We start from the raw sequence: 27,381 nt of genomic DNA on the forward strand, positions 1-27,381 counted from the left end.
TCACTTTGAAGGTCGTTCTACTTCATTTCGTAATTGAAGATTATAGGCTACATATATTCTGTAGTGGCCGCCGCTTTACGATGGGTACGGAATTTCATTCGCCTTGTTCGGGATTAATTTGCTCAAATAATGCATTCTATAGTGTACAATTACCTTAAAATTCGCCGCATATTGCACATTATTGAATGCTTTCGGGCCAATTGATCGTGACAGTGGGGAATGATCTGTCGCATCCACCAACGCTGCTGCGCATGTTGCTGGCACAATGAACTCCAGAAGTTCAAAACCGTGTTTAGCGGGGCTGGCTGATGGGCAGGGAGAAGAAAAGAACAAGGAGGACGGAGTTTTGACAACGGTATCACATCGAACGGAAGGAGAATTTGTTGAAAAAAATTGTAGCTCGTCGGATTTTCCATAATTCATTGTTTCGTGCGGTTTTCTCTAAATTGTGTGAATGTGATAGCCGGAAAATTTGCAAAGTTAGCCACCGAGCGTGATGAAAGTACAAAATTTTGTCTAGGTCGAATGGAAAACTGGAACCGCTAAAAGGGCACTTACAGTATTGAGTTCTTTCCTGCGTCAGTTTCGCTTGAAAATGATTTGTTAGACAAGGAATTGTGAGTGACAAAAAGGCGGATTTGTTATCTGGTCGATTGTTGGAAGTGCGAAAAAAGAAAGTTCCTCGGTGATCCCAGGAGAATTCACTTATCAGGGAGAATTGAGGCCTTACGCCAGCCTGGTGTCAAGATGTTTGGTGTTTCGTACGGCAATGAGTCGCATGGATATATACGGGTGAAGAGCAGGAAGATTTGAAAAACTTCTATAGCAGCATTATGGAAGTAGTCAAATTGAGTTCTACCGTGATTGTTCAGTGTGTCGCTCAGGCGGCCTGGAGGAGGTGGCCAAGAAAGTCTAAGTCCAAGTGAGAGGCCAATTCTATCTAGGATTCTATTCGGTCAATCTAATACCGCATTGGGATAAACCGTGGCTCAAGTGCACTTTGTTTAAAAAAAGAAAATTTAGAAAATAATTCCAAATCAAAGACGAGTATAAACCTTCAGAAGAACTACGACAGTAATCAGAGACGTAGATAAAGTGTCGGAATTCTCGAGCTGGGTATAGACAAACACGTAAATCAAAAGTGAATTAGCGTGTACATTTTCTAAGGACTATATGATTTTCTTTCTTTTATTATGTTTATTTTTGATTTGTAAAAAAGAAACAAGCAACGTTTTGAGATCTTTGGGAAATATTTATGATAACAAAATTACGTGATCACCAGAGCTCTGGGTGAGGGTTTTATTTTGATATTTTTCTTTATTGCGATATTTATTTTCTTTCTTTCGTTTTGAAGTGGTTCTTTCTATTCTTTCTATTTTAATTTTATTCCTTTATTTTATTTAACCTACTTTCTTTTTATTCCATTTCTTTGGATGTTGGCTATATTAAATAAATATTTCTACTTTATATTATTTTCTGCATGATTGTACTTCTCATATTTTCTCACGCTTCAATATAATGTATTAACTCTTTACTCAATTTGAGGACTTCCTTCTTTTCCCCTCCTCCTTAACCCCGAGAAACTCTAACACATTAGGGACATCCTCTAGAATCATGACCGCAGGATGTCAAGAAAAGGAGGGAACGTCAGAGGCCGCGGCTCAATAACCATCTGAGGCAGAAGGAACAGGGATCAAGACTAATCCGTCGTGGAACTCCGCCGTTTTTTTTATTTTCATTTTTCAAATCGCGTTTTGGTGTAAATCGTCAGGCTTACGCGAATTCCTATATTTGTGTAGTTATCTTCAAGATCCGGTGAGGACCCACGTACTGGTACAACACGTGAATTTTGAATAATGACACGTGAGGGATCGTAACGCTCAAAGGAACCTCCACATTCCCGAGCGTGGCTAGCACAGAGGCGTGTTGACCGAGCACTCCAATGGAGCTTCAGTATCTGCCAGCGGATATTCATGGTCTGTTTCGCCAACTTTTTAAGTTTTCGGGTTAGTTCTCTTCTCTAGACCAACTCCGGCCACCAAGGATAATCTTTAGTCCATCAACAATCCATTTCAGTCTATTTTGCCAATCCTCACCGAATAACCAGGTCTCCAAAAACAGCCGCCTAAACATTTTGTAAATTCGGCCTACAGCCAGTGTTGGGCATATTTGTATTCGTAAATATGAATACGAACAAATTCGTATGATGATTTTCTATTAATACGAATATTTTGGTATTTACATAAGTGAATACGAATACGGCCGTATTTTCACGTCCAAAAGTGAATACAAACGTTTTCGTATTAACGAGTATGAATACGAATTCTGTTGGATTAGTACGAGTATTTCCAAGTGTGAATACGACTTTTTTTGTATTGAAATGTTAATATTCGCTTGGATAGCGAATGGTTAGAGCACAAGGCTGTCGTAGGGAAGGTCCCGATTCAAATCTGCCTGGTGGCAATAGGATCTGTATCATGATTTGACGTCGGCCACCAATCGACTGTGAATGAGTGCCTGAGTCAAACCAGGGTAATAATCTCAATGGTCTAATCGTGTTGTACGTATGTGTGGTGGAGTCGCACTGAATATCTAATAAGGAAATTAAAAGGCGTTGTAGGTGTAGATAAAAAAGTATGTACATATAAACTCGAAAGATATTTTCAAGCCTCAAGAATTGTTTTTTTTTAAGAGAAAATACTTGAAACAAAGACATATTCTGCGTCTTCTGTGCCTGTAACAGACATCAGACAGACAAATGTTTAGCCAACAAGTTTGTAAATATGTACATATATGTGTACAAATTGCAAACAACCCCCCAAAACAATTCTATTGGTAGCATTCAATCACCATCGAACCAAACGTTCCCACTTCCATGCGGCTAAAATCAAATATGTCTGTGACCATACGAATAAAGTTATCAATGAAAGATTTGTAAATAATCGCGCTGGTGGCCAGAGATACAAAGAATTGGCAGCGAAATATAAAATTTTCATTTCTGGTACAAGAAAAATAGGCAAAAAATATAAATTACATAGAACAACCTAAAGTTTTAAGAAATTGTGTGGCCGAAAGCGGAAAACCACTGGAGTGGATGACCGAAAAATGTTGATAGATAATTTGTACATTTCGTCATATACAGTTGAGAAAAGAGTAGTTGAAGCAGGAATGAGGAGTTATTTTTCTAAAAAGAAGCCTCTACTGCGTGCAATCATTAGGAAACGACACTCATTTGCAAAAAATATATTAACATGCCCGAATCGTTTTGGTGTGGAATAATTTGGTCGGATGAATCAAAATTTGAGTTGAAACATTAAAAAAAAATGTAATCGAGTTTAGTGTGAGCGTTCCCAGAGGCTAAAAACCAGAAATATTATAGCTACGGTTAAACACGGTTGCGGTTCCCTAATAGTATGGGGATGCTTCTCTGCCGTAGGAGTCGGACAGCGAAAATTAATTAAAAAATGGCAAGAGCGCATTATATAAATATTTTAGAAAAAAAACTCGCGAAAAGTGCAGATGACTTGTGCTTGGGTGATATACAGGGTGCGGCAGCATAACTTCCTTTTTCAAAACTCAATAAAAACTATTGTATGCATCGGAAAATATTTATTTATTTTTTATAATGTAGGTCCATGTCTAAAGTTTTTATTTACATTGTTTTGAAGATCAAATCTGTTAGGTGACGTCCTCCATTCTCCATACATTGCGTAAACCGATTTCTTTGTTGTCTTTGTGTTTGTCATGACTCTTGTTAGCATAGCAGGTGTTATGTTGGCAATTTCTTCTTGGATGTTGGTCTTCAAATCTTCTAGGCTTCTTGGACGGTTCACATAAACACGGGATTTCAAAAAACCCCATAGAAAAAAATCACAAGGGGACAGATCGGGAGAGCGTGCCGGCTATTCCAAATCGCCTCTAATTGAGATAAGGCGCTCCGGAAAGTGTTCCCTCAAAACAGCCATCGATGCTCTTGAAGTGTGTGCTGTTGCACTGTCTGGTTGGAACCAAGTGTCCCCCAAATCCAAATTTTCTAGCCGTGGGAAAAAAAATTCTGTAGCATGTTTACATACCGGTCCGAATTCACTGTCACTGTAACCTCATTTTCTTCAAAAAACCAGGGACCAATAATTCCAGCTGAGGAAATTGCACACCACACTGTGACTTTGGGTGAATGCAAAGGATTTTGATGCAATTATCGAGGGTTGGTGTCAGCCCAGTAGCGCATGTTTTGTTTGTTAGCCGAAATGCACGCTGTGTTGCAATAACCGAACATCCGCTTGAAAAGTAAACCTCAACGGCAAAGGCACGCTCCTCACTATTCCAACGCATGATGGCGACTGAACTGTGTCGGGACAAAACTTTACAGTATCCCCTCTTGAACGAGTCCACCAGCGCTCCGCTATGACATCAACTAAGTGAGTGGCGCGCATTTTAAAAAAGGAAGTTATGCTGCCGCACCCTGTATGTTTTATAATGATTTCAAGCACACGAGTAAAATTGCAAAACAGCTTTTTATCGAAAACGGTTCAATGCCGTTTAGAGTAGCGTTTAGAGTAACGTGCTTTATTACCAGATTTGAATCCGATTGAGCATCTGTGGATCATTCTAGATAACAGAAATGCATTAGAGGCACATGTGAATCTGGATTCCTTCTGGAGAAGCATGCAAGAAGAAAGGTTAAAAATACCTGGAGCTACCCTAAAAAATAGTTAGCGGTGTTCCAAAAAGACTAGCAAAGGTGATAAAAAGTAAGGGAACACATAACAGATTATTTCTTATTTTGCATTTTATTTTATCCTCCTTGAAATACAGGATCCGCACCGTTTATTGGTTTCTTTTTTATAAAACTTTGAAGATTGAATAATATAGTTTTTGTTAATTATATACTGTTATAAAATGAAGAAAAAATTTAAGTTCTATTTTAAAAAGAAAATGCTTCCGTTTTTGAGTTTTCCTGACAAGAATACTTCTTGCTTTGCTTTTAACTTTATTTTGTCCGGAACAAATCCATTATTATGTGGCATTCATCATAATGGGGGTCCGCAGTCCGTTGTTATTGGTAATTTTATGTAAGCTATGGGAGCCGACGTATCGCCTAAATAGAAGTTCACTACCTAATTGGGCGTTTGAAATCTCCAAGAATAGTTTTGACACCATACCTGAAGCATTCTTCGAGGGTTCATTTCACTGCCTCATAAAAGGTAAAGAAAGTCGGGGAATGTTCCGACTCTGCAGTCTCTTCTGTAGGGGTATGAACATTAATGAAAGTGATCCTTCAAAATTTTCCATGAATCCACACAGGGCTTAGGCCTTTGCTTATGTTTTCAAAGTCTATAACAGCAAAATGCACTTTTTAGCTGACTAGAAAACTTACTCGGAGTACATGGTTTACTGAGTGGTAACTACAATATATGGTATAGTCGCTCTTCTTCATGAAACCAGTCCAGCAGATTCCTTGCAATACGGTGACATGAGCCTGATGTTGGTATAGCGTACCAGCTAGTTGTTCTGTAGTTCCATTTTTTCCGGGTAAGGTTGTCGCTACACCAATCCCTAACCTGGAGGACCAGTTGGCAAAGTTTGTCTGGTTTTTAGACATAGGACACTTGCCTCCTTTCTTTTGTGTCTGTAATCATTCATTGGGAAAGAATTTCCAATGACCAAGTGAAGGTAGAAATGAGATTTGGTAGCAGAGTTGTTGGTGTTAATTCAGGAATCGATTCCCAGATTTTATTACTTCTTCGTGAGTGCCAATCGTTAAAACCCTGCGGTGCACATTACCATTTGACCAGAATTCACAACCGTGAAGCGTCGACGTCAGTAGCTCTAGTCTAGTTGAAAATAGCGCAGATCAATCATCATTATTTAATTCCAATCTTGGTTTTTCGGATCTTTATATTCTGTACAAATTAGTAGTTCCATTTCGAGCCAGTATATATTATCGGTGATGATTATCATCATCATCAACGGCGCAACAACCGGTGTCCGGTCTAGGCCTGCCTTAATAAGGAACTCCAGACATCCCGGTTTTGCGCCGAGCTCCACCAATTCGATATCCCTAAAAGCTGTCTGGCGTCCTGGCCCACGCCATCGCTCCATCTTAGGCAGGGTCTGCCTCGTTTTCTTTTCCTACCATAGATATTGCCCTTATAGACTTTCCGGGTGGGATCATCCTCATCCATACGGATTAAGTGACCCGCCCACCGTAACCTATTGAGCCGGATTTTATCCACAACCGGACGGTCATGGTATCGCTCATAGATTTCGTCATTGTGTAGGCTACGGAATCGTCCATCCTCATGTAGGGGGCCAAAAATTCTTCGGAGGATTCTTCTCTCGAATGCGGCCAAGAGTTCACAATTTTTCTTGCTAAGAACCCAAGTTTCCGAGGAATACATGAGGACTGGCAAGATCATAGTCTTGTACAGTAAGAGCTTTGACCCTATGGTGAGACGTTTCGAGCGGAACAGTCTTTGTAAGCTGAAATAGGCTCTGTTGGCTGACAACAACCGCGCGCAGATTTCATCATCGTAACTGTTATCGGTTGTGATTTTCGACCCTAGATAGGAGAAATTATCAACGGTCTCAAAGTTGTATTCTCCTATCCTTATTCTTCTTCGTGTTTGACCAGTGCGGTTTGATGTTGTTGGTTGATTCGTCTTCGGTGCTGACGTTGCCACCATCTATTTTGTCTTGCCTTCATTGATGTGCAGCCCAAGATCTCACGCCAATTGTCGCCTGCTCGATCTGGATGAAGGCAATTTGTACTTCTCGGATGGTTCTTCCCATGATGTCGATATCGTCAGCATAGGCCAGTAGTTGGGTGGACTTGAAGAGGATCGTACCTCTTGCATTCACCTCAGCATCACGGATCACTTTCTCGAGGGCCAGGTTAAAGGGGACGCATGATAGCGCATCCCCTTGTCGTAGACCGTTGTTGATGTCGAATGGTCTTGAGAGTGATCCTGCTGCTTTTATCTGGCCTCGCACATTGGTCAGGGTCAGCCTAGTCAGTCTTATTAATTTCGTGGGGATACCGAATTCTCTCATGGCCGTGTACAGTTTTACCCTGGCTATGCTATCATAGGCGGCTTTAAAGTCGATGAACAGATAGTGCAACTGTTGTCCATATTCCAACAGTTTTTCCATCGCTTACCGCAGAGAGAAAATCTGATCTGTTGCTGATTTGCCTGGAGTGAAGCCTCTTTGGTATGGGCCAATGATGTTCTGAGCGTATGGGGCTATCCGGCCTAGCAAGATAGTGGAGAATATCTTATAGATGGTACTCAGCAACGTGATACCTCTATAATTGCTGCACTGTGTGATATCTCCCTTTTTATGTATGAGACAGATTATGCCTCGTTGCCAATCGTCAGGCATTGATTCGCTGTCCCATACCTTGAGCACAAGTTGATGTACCACTTGGTGTAACTGGTCGCCTCCATATTTAACCAATTCGGCTGTAATTCCACCAGCACCTGGCGACTTATGATTTTTTAGCCGATGAATTGCACGGACTGTTTCTCCTAAACTTGGTGGTGACAGTATTTGTCCGTCGTCTTCAGTTGGCGGGACCTCCAACTCGCCGATGTTCTGGTTGTTCAGTAGCTCATCAAAGTACTCAACCCATCGCTCTAATATGCCCATTCTGTCGGAAATCAGATTTCCCTCCTTGTCTCGGCAGGATGAGCATCGAGGTGTATAAGGCTTCATCCTGCTGACTTGTTGGTAAAACTTGCGCGCCTGGTGCGGTTGCTCCCTGTACTTTTCTAGTTCACAGACTTGTTGGTTCTCCCAGGCTTCCTTTTTCCGTCTGTGAAGTCGCTTCTCCGCTCGACGGAGTTCGTGATAAGTCTCTGCGCGTGCCCGCGTTCTTTGAGAATGCAACATTACTCGGTATGCGGCATTCTTCCGTTCCGTTGCTCCGGTGATGATTAAGCCACGTTAAAATGTATTCATTTATACTCTTATTTTTTATTCTCCTTCCGAAACCAACGACCTTTAGCATCCAGGTCTTCATATGGTTACCGACGTACAACTGAAGATGAGTTTCTTATCACGAAAATTATCTGTTCGTAGCGTACTTTGGATTTGTTTAGCTCATAAGACTTGTTACGTAACTAATATGTTTTCGGAAGAGCACCTCCTTGGACTCCTTAATTAATCGACCGGGCGGAAAATATGTAGCATATTCCCATCCTTAGGTTTAGTTTTAACTGAATCCTGTTCCGGTTAATGAAATTTATGTTGTAGACTTCATGGAAAGCTAATTCAAGATTATTTTTAAAGACTTGTTTGTTGGAGCCACAATTATCTAAATAACTACAGATATCTCAGGTGTGGGTTTAAGCAATTCCAGGCTTGATCTTTTGTAATACAAACGGTGCCGTGACTAGATAACAAGGCAGCAGCATAATTTTATTAAGGATATGAGCATCATTTACATACTAGCATACAATGAAGTATTACTGCTTAAAAATAACGCAGCAATTAGTTTGTTTATCTTAGGCCGGCGGGCCGCCGTTGTTAATATATTCCATTTCGACAGGATCAATCGGTTTCCTTTGGTAACGAGGTGGTAGTTGCCAGTCTTCAATTGCTACTCCAGGTATTGAGCCACCAGCATGCTGAAAAACCATTAATTGTCAATTCAAAACTGATCAATTCCTTCTCTGCCGAAGCAATGCAGGAGAGAGCTTACAGGATGGGGGGCAGTAGCTTGTGAACTCACCGCAGGCGATCCAGCTGCTTGAGGTTGTGAACCAGCGGATGCTGACATAACCGGACCTCCTTTACGGAATTTTATCATGGGCACTCGCTTGGAGGCCTGTCGAAGAGCGGTTATAAAAACCATGTTATCTTATAAGAGTAAACAACTGCCTTCTAGTTGTCTAATCAGAAGTTTAGGTCGAATATTCGGAATATCGTTCACATGCAAAATCCTCGTCAAATCACTACTGAAGTTTTTGACATCTGCAGCAGAACTGAATTTCGAAATTTCGGAAATAGAAAGAATTGGAGAAAGTGAATTGCACCTGACTATCCATAGCTGATTCTTTCAAGTATGTTTATCGTTTTATTTGACTATTTTATAGCAATAGTGAAAAGAGGTTTCACTGCTTCATTTCAGTTCTTTCAAAAAATAGAATAAAACAGATCATTACATTTTTCGAAGTTTATATAAGCAAAGTTAACTGCAAACAACTTCACATTTGTGTACAATTCATCTGTCAATAATTGTTTTGTATTGCGCGAAGGGTGGTTGTTATCGGCATTTATTGTCATTTCCTGATCTAATAAGTAAAATAGTGAAATTTAATGACAAAAATGCCGGTAGATATAAATCGCTTAACCGAAGGTTGGCTTGAGCTTGAAAGTGATCCAGGATTGTTCACTTTGCTACTGGAAGATTTCGGCGTGAAAGGTGTACAAGTTGAGGAAATCTACGACCTTCAAAAATCTCTTGAAGGACCAGTTTATGGATTTATATTCCTCTTCCGGTGGATAGAGGAACGCCGTGCTCGTCGCAAAATCGTTGATACAACCGAGATTTTCGTGAAGGATGAGGAGGCGGTCAGTAGCATATTCTTCGCACAACAAGTCGTTCCAAACAGCTGTGCCACTCATGCCTTGCTCTCGGTGCTCCTGAACTGTGCGGACTTACACTTGGGGGAGACACTTGGTCGGCTCAAGGTACACACGAAGGGGATGTGTCCTGAAAATAAGGGTTGGGCGATCGGGAACACCCCAGAGTTAGCCTGCGCACATAATTCCCACGCAATGCCACAAGCAAGACGCCGTTTGGACAAGAGCAGTGGAGTGAGCACTGGCAGATTCACAGGGGAAGCATTCCACTTTGTTAGTTTTGTGCCAATCAACGGTCACCTGTTTGAATTGGATGGTTTAAAGCCGTTCCCAATGGACCACGGTCCTTGGGATGAAAAGGAAGATTGGACCGATAAGTTCCGCAGAGTAATGACGGAGAGACTGGGCATTTCGACAGGGGAACAGGATATAAGGTGAGACTTTTGTAGATCAAATATTTATGATGACAGTGATTTTTCAATATGATTAAACAATTCGCAGGTTTAACCTCATGGCAGTTGTCCCTGATCGACGAATTGCTATCACGCACAAACTCAAAATGCTCCGAACTAACAAAGCCATTGTGTCGGCAACGTTGGAAAAATTGCTCAAGACTGATAAGGGCCCGGACGCAAAGAAAAAGGTTTGTTTTGATTTTCGTTTTCTGAATTCTGGAAGAAATAACTGGTGAATAATCGAATAATGGAAAATTTTTGCTTTGCAGGAAGAATCATCAGAAAATGTGGTAAGTGGAAATTTTGAAGTAGATATTCCCGTGATATGTGTGCCTTATTCTGCTTCCTTGGTCTTTGCTGCGTCCAATAGCGAGATCGGCTCTTCTAGTTCGAATTCGCTATTATCTTGGATTATAGGCTTGGTCCGGATTGAGGCGAGAGGCTCTCAAATCTCTGTTCTGTCGACCTTTGGATCGTTTCGTTCCGTTTCGAATTACTTGACCATATCATCGAGGACACCTCTCTTGCAAGTTTTCCACGATGGACGCAAATCCATGTCGAACGCAGATGCCTCATTTCGAATGAGATTGCGGCGCGTTACGCCACGGATCCGTCGTAAAGTTTTGGTTTCCATTACCGTGAGTCGGCGTTCATTGTTTTTGGCAGTCACCCAGCATTCAGAATAACAGAGGGCAACAGGGGGGATAATTTGACATTTGTTGGCGCATTAATCACAGAGAATGCCACTTCATTCAAGTTGCATTGGTTTGTGAAGTAATTTCATAGCACAATTCAACATTGCTCCAGATCACCTTCGGTGTGGGACGTTAGGAAAAAATCATCAGCAAAGAGCAGTTAGCCGGAGTTTGATCCGGCGTGACAGTATGCACTGCTTGACGTAAGAGGCAACTAAAGGCAAATGTCAACAGTGCCTCGGATAGGGAAAGACCCCACGGCAACGACCTTTGGCTATCGAGAACGCACTATGATTGATTTCCGGAATATGCACACGCTCCTCGACAAAGGTAGCGAGGGTCTTTAGAATGCTCGCTTTCTCCATCTTGAACGGGAATTCCAGCTTCCAACTGGACATTCTGGGTCTAAGCGAAGTAAGATAATGGAGCGGTGTCTGATAGACTCCCAACTGCAAGGTTTCGGTCCAAGCTAAGGAGCATCACAGTTGTAAAAGGCTACGCACCAACAGAGACTTCGGATGTAGTGGGGAAGAACGCTCTCTACGAACAATTAAACGTAGTTCAAGGGAGGCTTCCTAAAGGTGACATTGCGATCGTGATGGGTGATCTGAATGCCAAGGTGCGACAACATTTTGCTGGGACATGTGATGGGGAAGAAGGGCGACCGTGACGGTAATGGTGGGAGGTTCATGGATTTCTGCAATTTCCACCGCCTCGCCATTGGTGGCACATTGTTCGAGAACAGAGCCTGCGATAAGACCATTGGATTTTAACTGACCGACGCCATACGGGCAATCACATCCACTACTTTGCGATCAGCAGTAGATTTAGGAATTGTCTTCTGGATGTGCGTAACAAGAGAGGCGCTGACATCGGCCTTGAAAGGGATGACCATCTGATGGTCGCCTACGTTCGCTTTCATGTTGCGTTTGTCATTTCTCGCAGGGTTGGGGTGCTGTGACCCCCTAAGTTCAACATCGTCCGCTTGTACGACCCAGCTGCCGCTCGACAGTGTTAGAGTTATCTTGCTGATCGGACGGCAGATCTACTGAGTGACACGCCTGAGAATATCGATGAGCATTGAGCCGCCATCAAAAATGCTCTATTCTTGGGTGCAGCACAGATCTTCGGCCACGTCCCGAAGGGGCGTCATACGATCTGGCTGACTGCGGAGTCATGGAAAATTCCGATCGCTGTGAGCGTTGGCGGGCGTGACGCCCTAGAACTCCATTACCGAGCGTCCCGAAAACTTCAGCGTAGGGTAGCGGAAGATGTCGCAGATCACAATGGTTTCAGAACTCTACCGCGTCACAAAAGAGCTTACATATGTTCGTAAATCTTTCGATACGTCAACGGCTTCTCATCCACGATAATCAACAACAAAAAGGTGGAAAGAACACTTCACCACAACGGTATTACATCCGGTGAGGTTCCTCCTCTTGTGAATGAAATGGCTAGTCACCGTAACATGCGGAAACAGACTGTTCCTCCAAGCAAAAGAGAAATCATTTCGGCCATCAATGCACTCAAATCGAATAAACCCGGTGGGTTTGACGGTCTCCCTGCAGAGTTATTTATTGCTGCACATGCAGTTACTGCAGATCTCCTGCTTCCACTCCTACGGAAATTTTCGGAATCCGAGACCTTTTTCAAAGAGTGGGAATCCGAAACCTTTCCCAGAAAGTGGAGAAGGGGATGATCGTTAAGATGCCAAAAAAGGATCCTCTGACAATTGGAGGGGTATCTGTGTGCTTTCTGCCGTCGCAAAGACAATAGCTAAAATAATCCTGGAACGCATCAAAGAACATTTCGAAAGCTTGATCGATAGACAGCAGGCTGGTTTCCGCTCCGGATCCTACTGCATCGACCACATCAACACCCGCGGAATTTAGATCTACGCTGCACCTGCTCTTCATCGATTTCGAGAAAGCTTTCGATAGTGTTAACGGGGAGTATATCTGAAAGGTTCTACATAGGAGGGGCATTCCGGAGAAACTAATAGCTATTATCAGTGCGATATGTGATGGCGCAAAATGCCCCTGCTGCACCGAGGTAAAATCTCGGAGGATTTTGAGGTCCAAAGCCGAGTCCGCCAGGGTTGTATCCTGTCCCCAACATTATTTCTTCTTGTTATCGGTGATGTTCTTCATGCTGGCTTGCCCGGAGGACGTGGAGGAATTCAATGGATGATGACATCTTTCCTTAAACGCCTCGACCACGTTAATGACATCTGTTTTCTTTCTCCCGCGGTCATGGACCTTGGCCAAATGGTTCTGGATTTGGAAAGAGAGGCAAATAAAGTTGGACTAAAGATAAACACAAACAAAACCAAGGTTCTCAGCCTGACGGGTCATCGCGCTCTCCCTATCTGCATTAATGGGCGGAGTATCGAAAGTCTCGATCAACTTGTATGTCTAGTAAGCGCTGTTTAGATGTTGTGCGAGCCATTAACAATGCTGGATTCGCTTTCGCTACCCTATATAAAATGTGGAAATGTAGTTACCTCAATATCAAGATTAAGTTGAAGCTGTTCTGCGCTAGTGTTCTTTCTGTGTTGCTGTATGGGAGTAGCAGATTTAAAGTGAACCCCACCTGTCAGCGTCATATCATCATGAAGCTAATACTATTTCAAACGCCCTCATACGTATTGCAATCGGAAGGCGGACGTGGCAGTGGATAGATCACACATTAAAGGAGAGCGGAAAATGCATTGCGGGCTAGGTCATGGGTCCACCCTCCTAAGATGGCAGACGATTGGGTCGCCTCAAGGGCACTAGGGAAGTCGAAAGTGTTCTTTCTGTGTTGCTATAAGTAGTAGCCCTTTCGTCATTACGTGTTTGCGTCGTATCATCGGAGTACGCTGGCCTGACACTATCTCAAATTGAGAAGTTGGTCGATGCACAGGCTTGGCACTCGCATGCGATGTAATAGGTGGACGGAAATGGCAGTAGGTAGGTCACACATTATATGAATATCAAAAGTGCAAAATTTTTGTAACACGCTCCTTCACAAAGGCATACAGTTTTGCTGGCTATTTTCGAAAATGGATAATTTTATTCTGGCCGGGCGACTATGAAACTTCGTTACCCACCATATTCTGCTCTAAAGTGTGACTGTGCACCCGTGGATGTCGTGACATCTTCGCTCTTCGCTTTCCAGATCTCAGCTGCTATATCGTCAGGTCCTATTGTACGATTTTATTCCTTTGATTGCCTTTTTAATTCCTGTGGCGCGCAATTTGAGATGCATGCTAGGCCGGACGCAAGTTGAGACGTAGTGTGACGCAGAAAAGTAGGAGCTAAAATCGGGCAAATCTTTTAATGAAAAATATAAGAATTGTCATTAAGCAATCTATAAACAATTTTTTGAATTACATGGATTCCTCAAGGAGTCAATACTTGCTAGTTTTCATGCAGATAGCAGTCACTAATGAAAGCTGTGGCATGAGCATAAACCTTTGTAGCTTGCGGACCCCTTCAAACTGAGTCACATCACCCTGCGTATTGCATAGGATGCGGGATCCGCCCCCTCTTCCCCATTTGCAGTCTCTTATAGGACGATTGACATCATCATTCCTCTTGGAATTTTTTTACAATATATTGCTGGAATTGTGATTTCTCCCTACATTATCGCCACACTGGACTTTTGCAAATAATCTGCCTACGCGCAGACGATTTCAGTTCCTACTTTGCTGCGTAACCTTGCTTCCTAGCCCTTTTTTTTGGGAGTAGGGTAGGTGAATGCGTTTACGCACAGAGTGTTGGACTCCCGCAACAGCACGCTGGCGGACTACCAACTAAACACCTCCCTGTCATCAGAGAACTAGCCTGGAACCGTTTGACACATTACTTCGGGCTAGCCCTCCTGCTCTCCCGACTTTGGGAGCTTTCAAGTCAGGGAATTCCTTTCACCAACGGGAGGGGAGGGGAGGAAGGGAGTTGCTGTTCTTCTTCGTAGTAAGAAGAGCCCGAACATATTGCGCAATACGATTCCAACTGCCAGCGTTCTTCAGCATCTCTCTGACAATGTTGTCTGGAGAGAGCTCCCCTGTGTCTGCATAAAGCTGCTGGCGGAGGCCGTCCCACCTCTCGCAAGAGAAAAAGGTGTGTTCAGCGTCATCCGCCACTCTATTGCAGAACACACAATCAGCAAATCGCGCCCTCCCAACCCTGTGCAAGTAAGACTGAAAACCTCCATGCCCACTTAGAAGTTGGGTAAGGAAGTAATCAATCTCACCGTGCTTTCTGTTCAACCATGGGTCTAATTTGTCGATGAGCCGCGCAGTCCACTTGCCCCTTGGCTCATTTTGCCAAGAAAGTTGCCACTTGCTAAGGGTGCGTTGACGTTCTTCACGGGCAACCACTTCTCTTAAGTTTTCGTCCTTACGGCGATAGATAGCTTTGCGCTCCTTGGCAAGGAGGGCAACGGGGATCACTCCCGCAATCACCATCACAGCCGGTACGGAGACGGTGCGATAAGCAGACGCCACTCGCAAAGCTCCCCGCCTCTGCACTTGAGCGAGGCGTTTACGATGCACCTCCTTGTCAAGGGCATCAGCCCATACCTCCGCACCATAGAGTGGGACGGACTGCGTTGCTCCCATGAGGAGACGTCTCCTAGTTGATATAGGGCCGCCGACATTCGCCATTAGCCGACTCAAGGCCGCGACTCCTGCTGCAGCCCTGTCCGCGGCTGCTTTGATTTACTCGAAGAAGCTCATCTTTGAGTCGAGCATTAAACCAAGGTATTTAATCGCTGGTTTTGACTCTATAGTGAACTCGCCGATCGATATGGGACGCAAGGTCGGGATTCTCCTTCTGGTCAGGATGACTACTTCGGTTTTTTCCAGCGCAAGGTTGAAACCGTGAGCAGTCATCCATCCGCTTACCCGTTGCATCAATATGCCAAGTCTGCTTTGCGCCTGTTCAACAGTGCGTCCGGCAACAAGTGCCGCAACGTCGTCTGCATAACCGACCAGGCGCGATTCTTCGGGCATATCGACTCTCAGCAGACTATCGTAGGAAGCGTTCCAGAGGTCCGGCCCTAGGATGGATCCCTGCGCTACTCCCGACGTGATTTCCATCCTCCTCTGGCCCTCTAGCGTCTCATAGAACAGGGAGCGGTCTTTCAGATAATCCCTCAATATCCGCAAGAGATAGCTTAGCCCTTGCGCCCGGTATAACAGAACAGAATGATTTTCAATATCCTGTCGCAGTTCAGTTCATTATAAAGATTTATTTTTGTAAATTTGCTAATCCATCAATGTTTTATCGGCGAGAAACCTCTAATAGAGGCGTTTCTTCTGTCGGACCTTCATTTGGACATTATCATTCATTATCATCATTAGCATTCCGGTTGATGAATCGTATCCCGAAAGTTGCATAGGTCATTTTGTGGATAGCATTTTTAGCTTAATTCCACGTATTTTTGATATTCATAATGGTTGGCAGTCGCGTAAAAGACATAATTTGTTCTTTTTTCTGTCGAAATAGGTTGCCCGTAACGATGAGCAAATGCCGGCGTCTTATGAGAATATAGTCGATGTGCGTCGTCGTTAAAATGTAAAAAGATAAGACAATCGTTTAATAAACCATGTATTGACAAATAGAATGTCGAGAGTGTCTGGAAAATCGCCCATAAGTTCGACAACCTCATTGCCTTTACGAGTTTTTACCATCTTGGCATCGGCTGCCGTCTGCTTTTTTAAAACATGATTATTAATGTCACTCGCAGTAACGATATATTGATGGGCAGGCATGGCCTTTGTATCGAAAGGCGTTTTTCTCGGCATAAGATCGATCTGGTGGTGGTGGTTATTTGGTGAAAAAATGAATCCTATCGGTAGATGAAATAATAGTGAGCTTCATCAAACCTTCATTTAAACGCTCGTTTTTTTTTAATGGCGTCACGAAAACCATAGAGATGGCAATGCCAGCACCATATTCAGTGCGTGGGATGCCAAACTAGAGAAGTTTATAGCCACTTTTACCCCGTTCACGTTCTATGTCATTGCGCCTTTCCAAACTCGCCAGTGAGTTGTGTGTATGGTGGGGGAGAAGCTACAGCTTCTGAGCACTCAGGCCGTGTTGGCCCATTGTACTCGCAAGCCAGTGAGTTACTAACAACTAAATTACCTTCCTCCTGACGCCATCCACGTTTCAAGAATTCTTACTTAATTTTCGATGGGACCAGAGCCCGTTCTACTCGGCTGAGGTGGACGCCCCAATATTTTTTCGAGGCTCGACAAATGTCATAATAATATTTTTCGTAAAGACATTGGATGTGTTTTCTTGATCGGTATCTCACGGGACTTATTACCAAGAGAGATGGGGTAGGATTTAGCATAGTGGAGTAACTTTAACTACAATTTATGTTTCTTCCTGATCTTAGTATTTTATCCTTATTTTACTGAAGATCAGGCATTCGATAGAGCTAAATAGCGAAATCGATCACGACGAGCCGACCTCGCTTGTGAACGGGACAAAGGCCGAAGAAAAAGAAAATTTTACTGAAGATAGTATTAAGTACATTACCTCAAACTCTCATTCCTTCTCTGGGATTGGAACCAGCGTGTTAAGCAATGACATGTTACGTAAACAATATATTGTCTTATACGAGTAATGTTGTCATTACTTCTAATATTTACAGGGGAACAATGAAGGAGAAAGTAGTCAAACTAAAGAGGAAATTGAAGATGGAAATTCATCCCCAACATCACTTTTTGAGCCCAACGCGTTCACGGCAAGAGATCTTCAATCACTTCTGAAAAACTTGGAGTCTGAGATCTTGGTTAACGAGCAACGTCTAAACGATGAAAACGACAAGCGATATATGTTCAAGGTAGAAACATTCCCTTATCTTTTACTTTCAATAGCAGTCTCCAATGTTTCTAATTCTTAGGTTGATGATTGTCGGCGGACCCACAATTACGATGAATTTATTTGCACCTTTTTATCCATGTTAGCCCATCAGGGGGTTCTTGGTGAACTGGTCTCTCAACATTTACTCACCCCACGGAAAATCGCGCAAAATGCTGCTAATCGAATCGGACGACCATCAAAGAAAAACGGAAAATCACCTAAACCAGCCGGACGACGAAGGAAGGGTCGTAATAAGTGTAAGAAGAGAAAGTGAGATGAGGAGTAAACTAGGGGAACATAGATTATTTACTTATGAATAGATGCTTTTAATATTTAGTAAATAACTCTCATAGATGATATGACAAGTTTTGCATGATTTATTTCTGTTAAGTGTATGTTCTAAGATAGCGTAGGTTTATACTTATAAAAATAAAGATTTTACAATTTGCCATGTTAATGTATTGTAAACATGTAATGAGCTGGACTCAAGGAATCTTTTAATATCAGCTGCCGAAAAAGATTTTATGACTCCCTACAAATTTTAAATAGGATTACGGCCGGCTCAATTACGAGCTGTTATGATCCGTTTTCTGCCACACACTCCGCATTTAGGCTCGGATGATCCTAACTACTTAAAAAATAAAGGTGCGCTGGTGTTGGCCGGTGATATGTTAATGGGAGAATTCGTCGAGAACTCCCCACAATATCGAGCACGTATGCAAAATGGTATATTCTGCATGGTTTGAACCAGACTGTGTGAGAGTTCCAGGACATCAAGCCATGAGGGATTTAGGTACAATAGCTTTTTTTTTGAGGAGGTGGAAATCTTCAAAAGACACTGGCCTGGACACGCCAGCGTGTGGGATTCTTACCCACTAAAACCACCCCCCACTCCCTCCAAGTCCCGTGGAACCACTGTACGGTATTACATCCCGGGGCGGAGTCAGCTCGTTTTAGCTTGGTCCCCTTTCGTCTCTACGCGGCGTACGTAACCGCGCTTTTATGATCTCTGCCTTTCGCAGTTTGCTCTGGATAGATACGACCATGGAGTTGATCGCATCCCAGTCTTCCTGACATATTAGCATTCTTCGCACCAGATTCTCTGGTACAAGCACCTCTCCTAGAGTCTCCTCTAGGTTCTTCCTTTCCTCCATAAACCTTGGGCAATGGAAGAATACATGCTCTGGGTCCTCTGGGACTCCATCGCAGTTTGGACAGTCGGGTGAGGTATCCAGTTTAAACCTGAACAGGTACTGGCGATATCCTCCATGTCCCGTGAGAAACTGGGTGAGATTATAATTAATCTCACCGTGCCGTCTCTCCAACCACTCCTTGATGGCAGGGATGAACCTGTGTGTCCACCGACCCTTTCCCGAGCGTTCCCAACGCTCTTGCCATCTATTTAGCGATCTCTCCCTTTCGGCATTCTTCGTCTGCGATAAAGGAGAGATAGACTTCGCATTATATATATTCGTCATCTCATCTGCCAGGATGTCAATGGGCATCATTCCAGAAATGACGAATGCTGCATCATCTAAGACATTCCTGAATGCTGAGCACACTTTTAGGGCTGTTCTTCTGTAGACTGAACTCAGTTTGTTACCGTTAAATGTAACCTGCAATGCCTTTCCCCAAACTGGAGCTGCATAGAGCAGGATCGAACTCACTACCCTAGCTATATGCAACCTGGAAGCATGCCGTGGCCCTCCCACGTTCGGCATCATTCTTGCCAGGGCCACATTCGCAGTGGATGCTTTGTCATAGACATGCTGCACGTGTGCCTTATAGCTAAGCTTCCCATCTATCATCACTCCCATGTATTTGATCGCAGGCTTAGAAGTGATGATATGATTCCCAATTTGAATACGGGCAAAATTTCTTTTACGGCGCTTGGTGATAAGGACCGCTTCCGTTTTTTCCTCCACAAGTGTCAGACCAGAAATCTCAAGCCAACCCTTAACAGCACTGATCGCTTCGCATGAGTATAACTCAGCATCTTCGAGATACTTTGCGACAACAACCAGCGCTATATCATCGGCCCACCACCGGTGGGTACAATACCTGTAGCTGACAATCTTATGGGAACTACAACCACCCGCTCGAGATGCCAAATTTCTTTGTCTTTCCGGAGCCAGTAGCTCATAGTTCACCTTCTTCTCGACGTATTTCCGTTCAATGTTGTTGCTATTATGGGGGATAGCCAAGGGCTTGTAAGGATGTCATTCCGTGCGACGTCCGTTTCTTAAAGGTTGTTTTGGATTTTTTTTTGCGTCGAAATGAATGGATACTCGGATAGCTGAGTGGTTAGAGCACAAGGCTGTCGTACGGAAGGTTACGGTTCGAATCTCATTTGTGGCAGTGAGATTTATATCGGGATTTGACATCGGATACCAGTCGACTCAGCTAATACACTTCAAGGCCCTCATCCAATATGAATTGTTTCGCCAACGATTATTATTAATATTCCAAATTTTTACTACATAATAAGTACCTTAAATTATATCTGTACATTTTTATTCAAAAATATAGCTTCAATGGCGAGTTACATCACGAGAATGGCACCCATATAAAAAAGCAGACAAACGGTGCCTAGGATTCTGGCAGACTGACTCATTTGAAATGAAAAACTCAAATTGGATTTTAATCTATAGGTGAATGGCTATCGTGGATTTTATAGAATTATAACTCAAAATCGCATGATTTTTTGCTACTATTTCTCTATGCGTACAGAAAACCTTTCAATATTTTTTAAAAAATCTGGTTCCCACGATAGCCACAGATATGCTAAATCTTCCATTAAAATTTTGTTAAAATTCATTGAACCATTTCCGACAAATGATGAATACCAGTTCAAAAAATTCAGTTTTGAGAAAAACGTGTTTGAAAATTCACGTGTAAATTACACCTTGATTTTTGATCTGCTATTCCTGATACACAGAGAGAGTCTCCCTTTCACTTCTTGGAAATTTTCCAAGGCCGACTGCTCCTTCCTAACTAAATTGTAGCCTCCCTTTCCGCGTCGCTCATGTGACGCTCGAAATGGCTGATTCGGGCGGACTCGTCATAAACCCAACCAAAACGCAACTGATGCTATCCAACATCAACATAATGATACCTGAATTCCACCTACCACGGTTGGATGAACAAAGATTGGTTCTTTCCTCTAATGTAAAGTATCTGGGTGTAATCCTGGATCCAAAGCTAAATTGAAGATTGAACATAGAACTGAGGGTTAAGAAGGCCTGTATGCTTGCAAGAGGACCTTTGCAAAGAAATGGGGTCTCCGGCCGATGATGGTTCTCTGGATGTACACCGCTGTAGTGGTCCGATCCTAACGTACGACTCTATTGTATGGTGGCGGGATTTGAGCAAAAAATGCAATAGGGTTCAAAGAACTGCGTGTGCTACTGGGGCTCTGCAGTCCTGCTCGGCAGATGCTCTCAATGTACTCCTGCATCTCCTCCCCCTAGACATCCTCATTAATATGTTGCAGTGTGCAGTGCTGTCAGACTACGTGAGTCCCGATGCTGAGCAGCGAAGTCCTACGGCCACAGTAGCATCCTCGACAAAGTACCTCAGAAAATCTGGGAATTCTCCACGGACTATGGCACATTCAACTTGAACTTCACGAACAACTTTGCTGTGGACTTTCCAACCAGGGCAAAATGGAAGACCGGCTGCGTATTGGAAGGTTATCACTCAGTATTCTTTACCGATGGATTAAAGCTAGTCTGTTTTCTCGAATATACACAGTGTATCCGAGTAGTATTGTCTCCCAGGTTTCACCAGTGTATTCCAAGCAGAAGTGCTGGCGATATTGGAAGTCTGTTGATGACTGGAGCGAGATCCGAGCCTCAAGCGTAATATAGCCATTCTGACCGACAGCCAAGTAGCCATCAAGCCCTTGTACTCAGCGACGACATTCTCCAGGCTGATGGGGCAGTGGAGAGGCACGCTGCACCTCCTCGGCGGCACGCTCAAGGTCACCCTCCTCTAGGAACATAGAGTGGAATGAGCGGGCTGACGGATTGGCCAGGCGAAGCTCTGCTCGTGTTTCGTTGACAGTTATCAGGACCCTTTGATGGTGAAGGCTTACGAGCTGTGCTAAGTCAAGGAGGATTTGGCCCGCTTATAACATAGCCTAATCACGAGAGCTCCTGTGCCAGATGCGTTCAAATGCACTCAAGATTACGATGGTCTGCACGGGGCACTGACCCATAGTGGATTATGAGCCTAGGCTTGGCATACCCTACAATTCGCATTGCCGAAGCTGCGGAGAAGGAAGCGAAACTCTCGTGCACTTACTCTCCGATTGCTCAGCTCTAGCTAGAGAGAGGCCACGGACACTGGGTAAACCATTCTTTGGGGACCTCAGAGGGGTTTCTAGCTGCAGGGTGGGAGAGCTGCTTTCCTTCGTGAATGCTACGGGCTGGCTCTGAAGATCCGAGCCGGCTGGACTCTGCGTCCCTCCTCTCATAACAGCAGTCACCGTCTTAGCAGTTTGTGTTGTCAAAACGGCGCTAATTGGGCTCCTCGGAGTGATACCTACCTGCCTACCTTACTGGGAAAAAAGTGTTTGTACATTAGTAGTATACTCAGCAATAGTATAAAAATATTGAAAAAAAATGATATGTCAATATCAGACGGCGTCTAGCAACTACTCGATACAAAGTTCGGTAACTATATGGCCACGTCTTCGAAGAGGCAGACGTCAACCACACTTTGATTAAGAATGATGATGATGAGCAAAAGGGAAACCAGAAGACACAAAGTGTCAACATTGTATTACCTATTGACATAGTGGTACTCATTTTTGAAGCAAAAAACTAATCCCTTACAATGGTTTGTATAACAAAATCAACGTTTTAAGCATGTTTTTGTCTACTCAACTCAGAGTGTAGAAATTAACTGCGGGTTTACGACTTGTCCGAATAACTGAGTGGTTAGAGCGCAAGGCTGTCGTACGGAAAATCGCGGCTCGTTTGTATCGTGATTTGACGTCGAATACCAGTCGACTCAGCTGTGAGTGAGTACCTGAGTCAAATCGGGATAATAATCTCAGGCCAGCATAATGCTGACCGCATTGTCTCCTATAGGCCATCCTGTAGTGTACGGTCTTGAATGAAGGGCTCTAACACACTCCAAAGCCCTGATCCAATTGGATTTTTGCACCAACTTATATTATTATTATTACAATTTCTCACATTCTTGATGTTTTGCTGCTGTCATGACTATTTCCCATCTTGCTTGAAGACGCACCTTGAGTACAAATGAAAATTACTCACGAGTTTGGTTGAACGTAAATTGGATGATCTCCACTTACTGATATTGCCTTCCTGTATAGACTTTTTGAAGAATTTGTGGTTTACACACTATAACTATAAGGAAACACTTCAAATCACATCTAATTTAGATTTATTTGTTGAAGGCTCTTTAGGACAACTTTATAATACATGCTCGTAATATATATGGAATTAGCTTTACATAATACAATTGCAAACAATAAACGAAAACAAATCACGAAAGGATCGTGTGGAGGACGACACTTTGTACCTAACCCCGCGGTACCCCAACTAGGTCCTCAGGATTGAACATTCCCTGCAAAGAAACAACGGTCACTTTCCGATTCAGAATGCCGCAATTCACCTTTTTCTTACCTTCGCACGTCTAAGAATCGAGTCTTTCGATGCATCGTAAGGATGATCCTTGGATGGAATTTCCAGCACAGCCGGAATAGGAGCTGTGTGCGCATCAATTACATGCCGAATCAACTCTGCGTAGTTCTGATTGATCAGGATAATGTCGATATCATCCCGCTTCAGGAAACGTTTGAAACAATCCTCGATTTCACTCACGGCAGTATCTATACATTAGAAAAATTCGTTGATAAAAAGCTGGCGAAAGTTTTCCGACAATGTCCTTACTTTTATCGACAACCATAAAGTTGGGATGACGATTTTTATTAATTTCTCCGACTCCACCAAGGAGGAATCCAACACAGGTGTCCTAGGAAATTTGTATAAACGACGATTATCGTTAGTTCGCTTTATTATTGCACATTTCTTACCTCATCGCCGATGACGGAAATTAGTTTTCCCTTGATTGCTGCGTGAAGTGCCATTACTTATAAGAAACACAGATTTTATCGAGAAATTGTCCCCCCGAGTTGAACGAGCAATGAAATTGTCAGCTGACCTATTGTGGGTATCACGAGAATCCTTCTACATCACACCTCCATCTTCAGTTGTGAATGACATTGCTTCGTAGTGCCATATTGAAGATATTTGTATCATCAACATAAGAGGTGAATGTTCTGTTCTAAATTTTAAAAATGTTTAATAAAAATTATGTTGATAAACTTTTGTCAAATATATATTTATGTTTATTTATGAGTAGAGTTATACAGTTTTTTGACTTAATCAATGGTCCAGATTCTATAGTATAACATACAAAGTCTCCTGGAAAATGAATCTTCTCGTGAATTTGAAATTGACATCATCACCCTACCTATCCTCATTCAGTACAATAGGATATCCCAAAACTCTGCGTCCAAAATTGGGTACACATCTCAATCTCAGACTTTCCAACATCACTCTTCTTCCTAACATTAAAGAAAACTTTTATCGGGGCAAGAAATAACTGGTTACAGGCAATGAGGGGTAACAATTGGATAATTGGATGAACATCTCGGATTGCAAATTGCAAGATTTCTGGAGTCAGATCAACTGGCTTAAAACCTTTCAGGGATGACACGAAGTGCCTTCTTTTTCTAAATCTCATAAAAGGACATTATTATAATGGATAAGTTTTCTTCCTCCTCTCTTCCTCTTCGCCTCTTAAGCTTTTTCCTGCAGCTCGTTCTCGACAAACACAAAAAGTGCTCGGTGATAAGCACGGATGGGACCATCTGCGCCTATGTCCTGTAGCTGAACCAATCGCACGAGAAGTTATTCTGCATGCGTTAAATGATGTCTGACTATCTCAGACAACTGGCATCAGGTCAAACTAGTCCAAATCCCCAAGAAAGGCAAATTTCAAAATGATCTCCCTCCTTAACATTCTATCCAAGTTAACAAATGCTATATTCAAATCCAGGCTTGACCCAGCTCTGGAGGATTTCCGGTTGCTCCCACAGAAAAGTTTTGTTTACAGGTAATACATCGCTACTGAAGGGTAGGCAGATATGAAAAATAGTGAAAAATCCAAAATCGGCAGATTTCGCTGGGCGATAGCTCGTTCGAAAACGGAGGTGGCCCACATTCAGCAAACCTAAAAATTTGAACACTACTTGGTCGGGGAGGCCACAGATCACGGAAAGTTCACCACCTGGGAGGCCCTCAGGAACTCGAAGAAAATTAAAAATTTCCGCGACCCCCCGGTAGGCAAAATGGGAAAAAATGCCAAATCGTCGCATTTCGGTGGGCGATACTTCGTTCGAAAGTGGAGGTGGCCCAGATTCGTGAAATGTAAAAACTTTAACGCAACGACGTCAGGGAGGCCAGATATCAGGGAAAGTTCACCACCTCGGAGGCCCTCAGAAACTCGAAGAAAAAAAAAATCCTACGACCCCGACTAGGAAAAATGGGCAAAAATGCAAAATCGTCGGATTTCGGTGGGCGATACCTCGTTCGAAGGCGGCCCAGATTAAGGAAACGTAAAAATGTTAACGCTACGACGTCGGGGAGACCAGATATCTGGGACAGTTCACTTGAGAACTCGAAGAAAATAAAAAATTCCCACAACCCGAACATCGCCCAATTTAGATTGGTTACTAGACTGAACCTTTTTCATCAGGCCTGCCTTAATAAGGAACTCTAGACATCCCGGTTTTGCGCCGAGGTCCACCAATTCGATATCCCTAAAAGCTGTCTGGCGTCCTGACCTACACCATCGCTCCATCTTAGGCAGGGTCTGCCTCGTCTTCTTTTTCTACCATAGATATTACCCTTATAGACTTTCCGGGTGGGATCATCCTCATCCATACGGATTAAGTGACCCGCCCACCGTAACCTATTGAGCCGGATTTTATCCACAATCTGACGGTCATGATATCGCTCATAGATTTCGTCATTGTGTAGGCTACGGAATCGTCTATCCTCATGTAGGGGACCAAAAATTCTTCGGAGGATTCTTCTCTCGAACGCGGCCAAGAGTTCGTAATTTTTCTTGCTAAGAACCCACGTTTCCGAGGAATAGATGAGGACCGCCAAGATCATAGTCTTGTACAGTAAAAGCTTTGACCCTATGGTGAGACGTTTCGAGTGAAACAGTTTTTGTAAGCTGAAATAGGCTCTGTTGGCTGACAACAACCATGCGCGGATTTCATCATCATAGCTGTTATCGGTTGTGATTTTCGACCCCTCAAAGTTGTATTCTCCTATCCTTATTCTTCTCGTTTGACCAGTGTGGTTTGATGTTGTTGGTTGATTCGTCTTCGGTGCTGGCGTTGCCACCATATATTTTGTCTTGCCTTCATTGATGTGCAGGCCAAGATCTCGCGTCGCCTCGAGTGATTCTTCCCATGATGTCGATATCGTCAGCATAGGCCAGTAGTTGGATGGACTTAAAGAGGATCGTACCTCTTGCATTTACCTCAGCGTCACGAATCACTTTCTCGAGGGCCAGGTTAAAGAGGACGCAGGACAGGGCATCCCTTTGTCGTAGACCGTTGTTGATCTCGAATGGTCTTGAAAGTGATCCTGCTGCTTTTATCTGGCCTTGCACATTGGTCAGGGTTAGCCTAGTCAGTCTTATCAATTTCTTCCGATACCAAATTCTCTCATGGCCTTGTACAGTTTCACCCTGGTTATGCTATCATAGGCGGCTTTAAAGTCGATGAATAGATAATGCAACTGTTGTCCATATTCCAACAGTTTTTCCATCGCTTGCCGCAGAGAGAAAATCTGATCTGTTGCTGATTTGCCTGGAGTGAAGCCTCTTTAGTATGGGCCAATGATGTTCTGGGCGTATGAGGCTATCCGGCCTGGCAAGATAACGGAGAATATCTTATAGATGGTACTCAGCAACGCGATACCTCTATAATTGCTGCACTGTGTGATATCTCCCTTTTTATGTATGAGACAGATAATGCCTCGTTGCCAATCGTCAGGCAAAGTTTAACAAGCTCATCAAATTGCTCGAGGGCAGGCACAATGTTCTTGTTATCGGGGACTTTAATGTCCACACAAACTCCGCTGGTGATCATTACACTTCTGCAAAAGGCCACGCCCTCGAGGAGGTTATTAACAACTTAAATTTTCGGCTGCTCAACAATGGTAAACCAACTTTTTTCAAATCCCTTGTCGGACCAAACCCCATAGGCTCTGTCCCTGATATTACAATATCAAACTCAGTCAAAATCGACTCGTTGTGGGACACTTTGGAGGAAGACATCCCAAACAGCCATCACCGACCCATTCTCATTCAAAACAACAGGATACCCCGAAACTGCGCGTCCAAAATAGGGCATATACATCTCCATCTCAGACTCTCCAACATCACTCTTCCCCTTAACATTAAAGAAATAACTGAAATTATCACAAATCAAGTCACTCTTTCCACATTTAAGTCTAATGGCAGAGGATCAGTGCAAAAACACTGGTAGTCTGCTGACCTGATACCTCTTTTCCAGGCGAAACAGTAAGCTTTCAGAAGCTTCAAAACTTTTATCGGGGCAAGAAATAACTGGTTACGGGCAATGAGGGAGGCAAAAAGGAAATCTTGGCATAACACATGGATGAACATCTCGGACTGCAATTCTTTCAAATATTTCTGGAGCCAGAT

The 27,381-nt window shown here is 43.3% G+C and overlaps 3 protein-coding genes across 4 annotated transcripts; 1 reads left to right on the forward strand and 2 right to left on the reverse strand.

The window, feature by feature from the left end:
- Nucleotides 1-8,370: 8,370 nt before the first annotated feature.
- Nucleotides 8,371-9,005, reverse strand: LOC119654559 (28S ribosomal protein S36, mitochondrial). 2 transcript variants are annotated; one of them, XM_038060007.1, is made up of 2 exons: nucleotides 8,705-9,005; nucleotides 8,371-8,630 (listed from the first exon to the last, which is right to left on the reverse strand). In XM_038060007.1, exons 1-2 carry the CDS (start codon nucleotides 8,855-8,857, stop codon nucleotides 8,508-8,510), a joined length of 276 nt encoding a protein of 91 aa, XP_037915935.1. In that variant the 5' UTR covers nucleotides 8,858-9,005; the 3' UTR covers nucleotides 8,371-8,507. The 2 variants fall into 2 exon arrangements, with proteins under 2 accessions (XP_037915935.1, XP_037915936.1); XM_038060008.1 differs by having other exon boundaries at nucleotides 8,735-8,999.
- A 231-nt stretch (nucleotides 9,006-9,236) lies between these two features.
- LOC119655496 (ubiquitin carboxyl-terminal hydrolase calypso) lies at nucleotides 9,237-18,047 on the forward strand. The gene is made up of 5 exons (XM_038061398.1): nucleotides 9,237-10,022; nucleotides 10,090-10,231; nucleotides 10,313-10,333; nucleotides 17,387-17,578; nucleotides 17,639-18,047. The coding sequence occupies exons 1-5, from the start codon at nucleotides 9,322-9,324 to the stop codon at nucleotides 17,870-17,872; spliced, it is 1,290 nt and encodes a 429-aa protein (XP_037917326.1). The 5' UTR covers nucleotides 9,237-9,321; the 3' UTR covers nucleotides 17,873-18,047.
- Nucleotides 18,048-22,996: 4,949 nt separating this feature from the next.
- LOC119655497 (V-type proton ATPase subunit F 1) lies at nucleotides 22,997-23,826 on the reverse strand. Its single transcript, XM_038061399.1, has 4 exons — nucleotides 23,666-23,826; nucleotides 23,523-23,604; nucleotides 23,256-23,461; nucleotides 22,997-23,196 (listed from the first exon to the last, which is right to left on the reverse strand). The coding sequence occupies exons 1-4, from the start codon at nucleotides 23,717-23,719 to the stop codon at nucleotides 23,152-23,154; spliced, it is 387 nt and encodes a 128-aa protein (XP_037917327.1). The 5' UTR covers nucleotides 23,720-23,826; the 3' UTR covers nucleotides 22,997-23,151.
- Nucleotides 23,827-27,381: the final 3,555 nt, after the last annotated feature.

Source organism: Hermetia illucens, chromosome 4 (genome assembly GCF_905115235.1).
Source record: "Hermetia illucens chromosome 4, iHerIll2.2.curated.20191125, whole genome shotgun sequence".
Lineage (NCBI taxonomy): Eukaryota > Metazoa > Arthropoda > Insecta > Diptera > Stratiomyidae > Hermetia > Hermetia illucens.

What these genes read in the sequence shown, in the direction of transcription:
- LOC119654559 (XM_038060007.1), bottom strand. Translation starts at nt 8,857, where the DNA reads ATGGTTTTTATAACCGCTCTTCGACAGGCCTCCAAGCGAGTGCCCATG. An exon ending in AAGCTACTGCCCCCCATCCT is followed by an intron (nt 8,631 to 8,704) that starts GTAAGCTCTCTC and finishes ATGGTTTTTCAG; the next exon opens with CATGCTGGTGGCTCAATACC.
- LOC119655496 (XM_038061398.1), top strand. Translation starts at nt 9,322, where the DNA reads ATGACAAAAATGCCGGTAGATATAAATCGCTTAACCGAAGGTTGGCTT. An exon ending in ACAGGGGAACAGGATATAAG is followed by an intron (nt 10,023 to 10,089) that starts GTGAGACTTTTG and finishes AACAATTCGCAG; the next exon opens with GTTTAACCTCATGGCAGTTG. An exon ending in GCCCGGACGCAAAGAAAAAG is followed by an intron (nt 10,232 to 10,312) that starts GTTTGTTTTGAT and finishes TTTGCTTTGCAG; the next exon opens with GAAGAATCATCAGAAAATGT.
- LOC119655497 (XM_038061399.1), bottom strand. Translation starts at nt 23,719, where the DNA reads ATGGCACTTCACGCAGCAATCAAGGGAAAACTAATTTCCGTCATCGGC. An exon ending in CTTTATGGTTGTCGATAAAA is followed by an intron (nt 23,462 to 23,522) that starts GTAAGGACATTG and finishes TCTAATGTATAG; the next exon opens with ATACTGCCGTGAGTGAAATC. An exon ending in CGATTCTTAGACGTGCGAAG is followed by an intron (nt 23,197 to 23,255) that starts GTAAGAAAAAGG and finishes GTTTCTTTGCAG; the next exon opens with GGAATGTTCAATCCTGAGGA.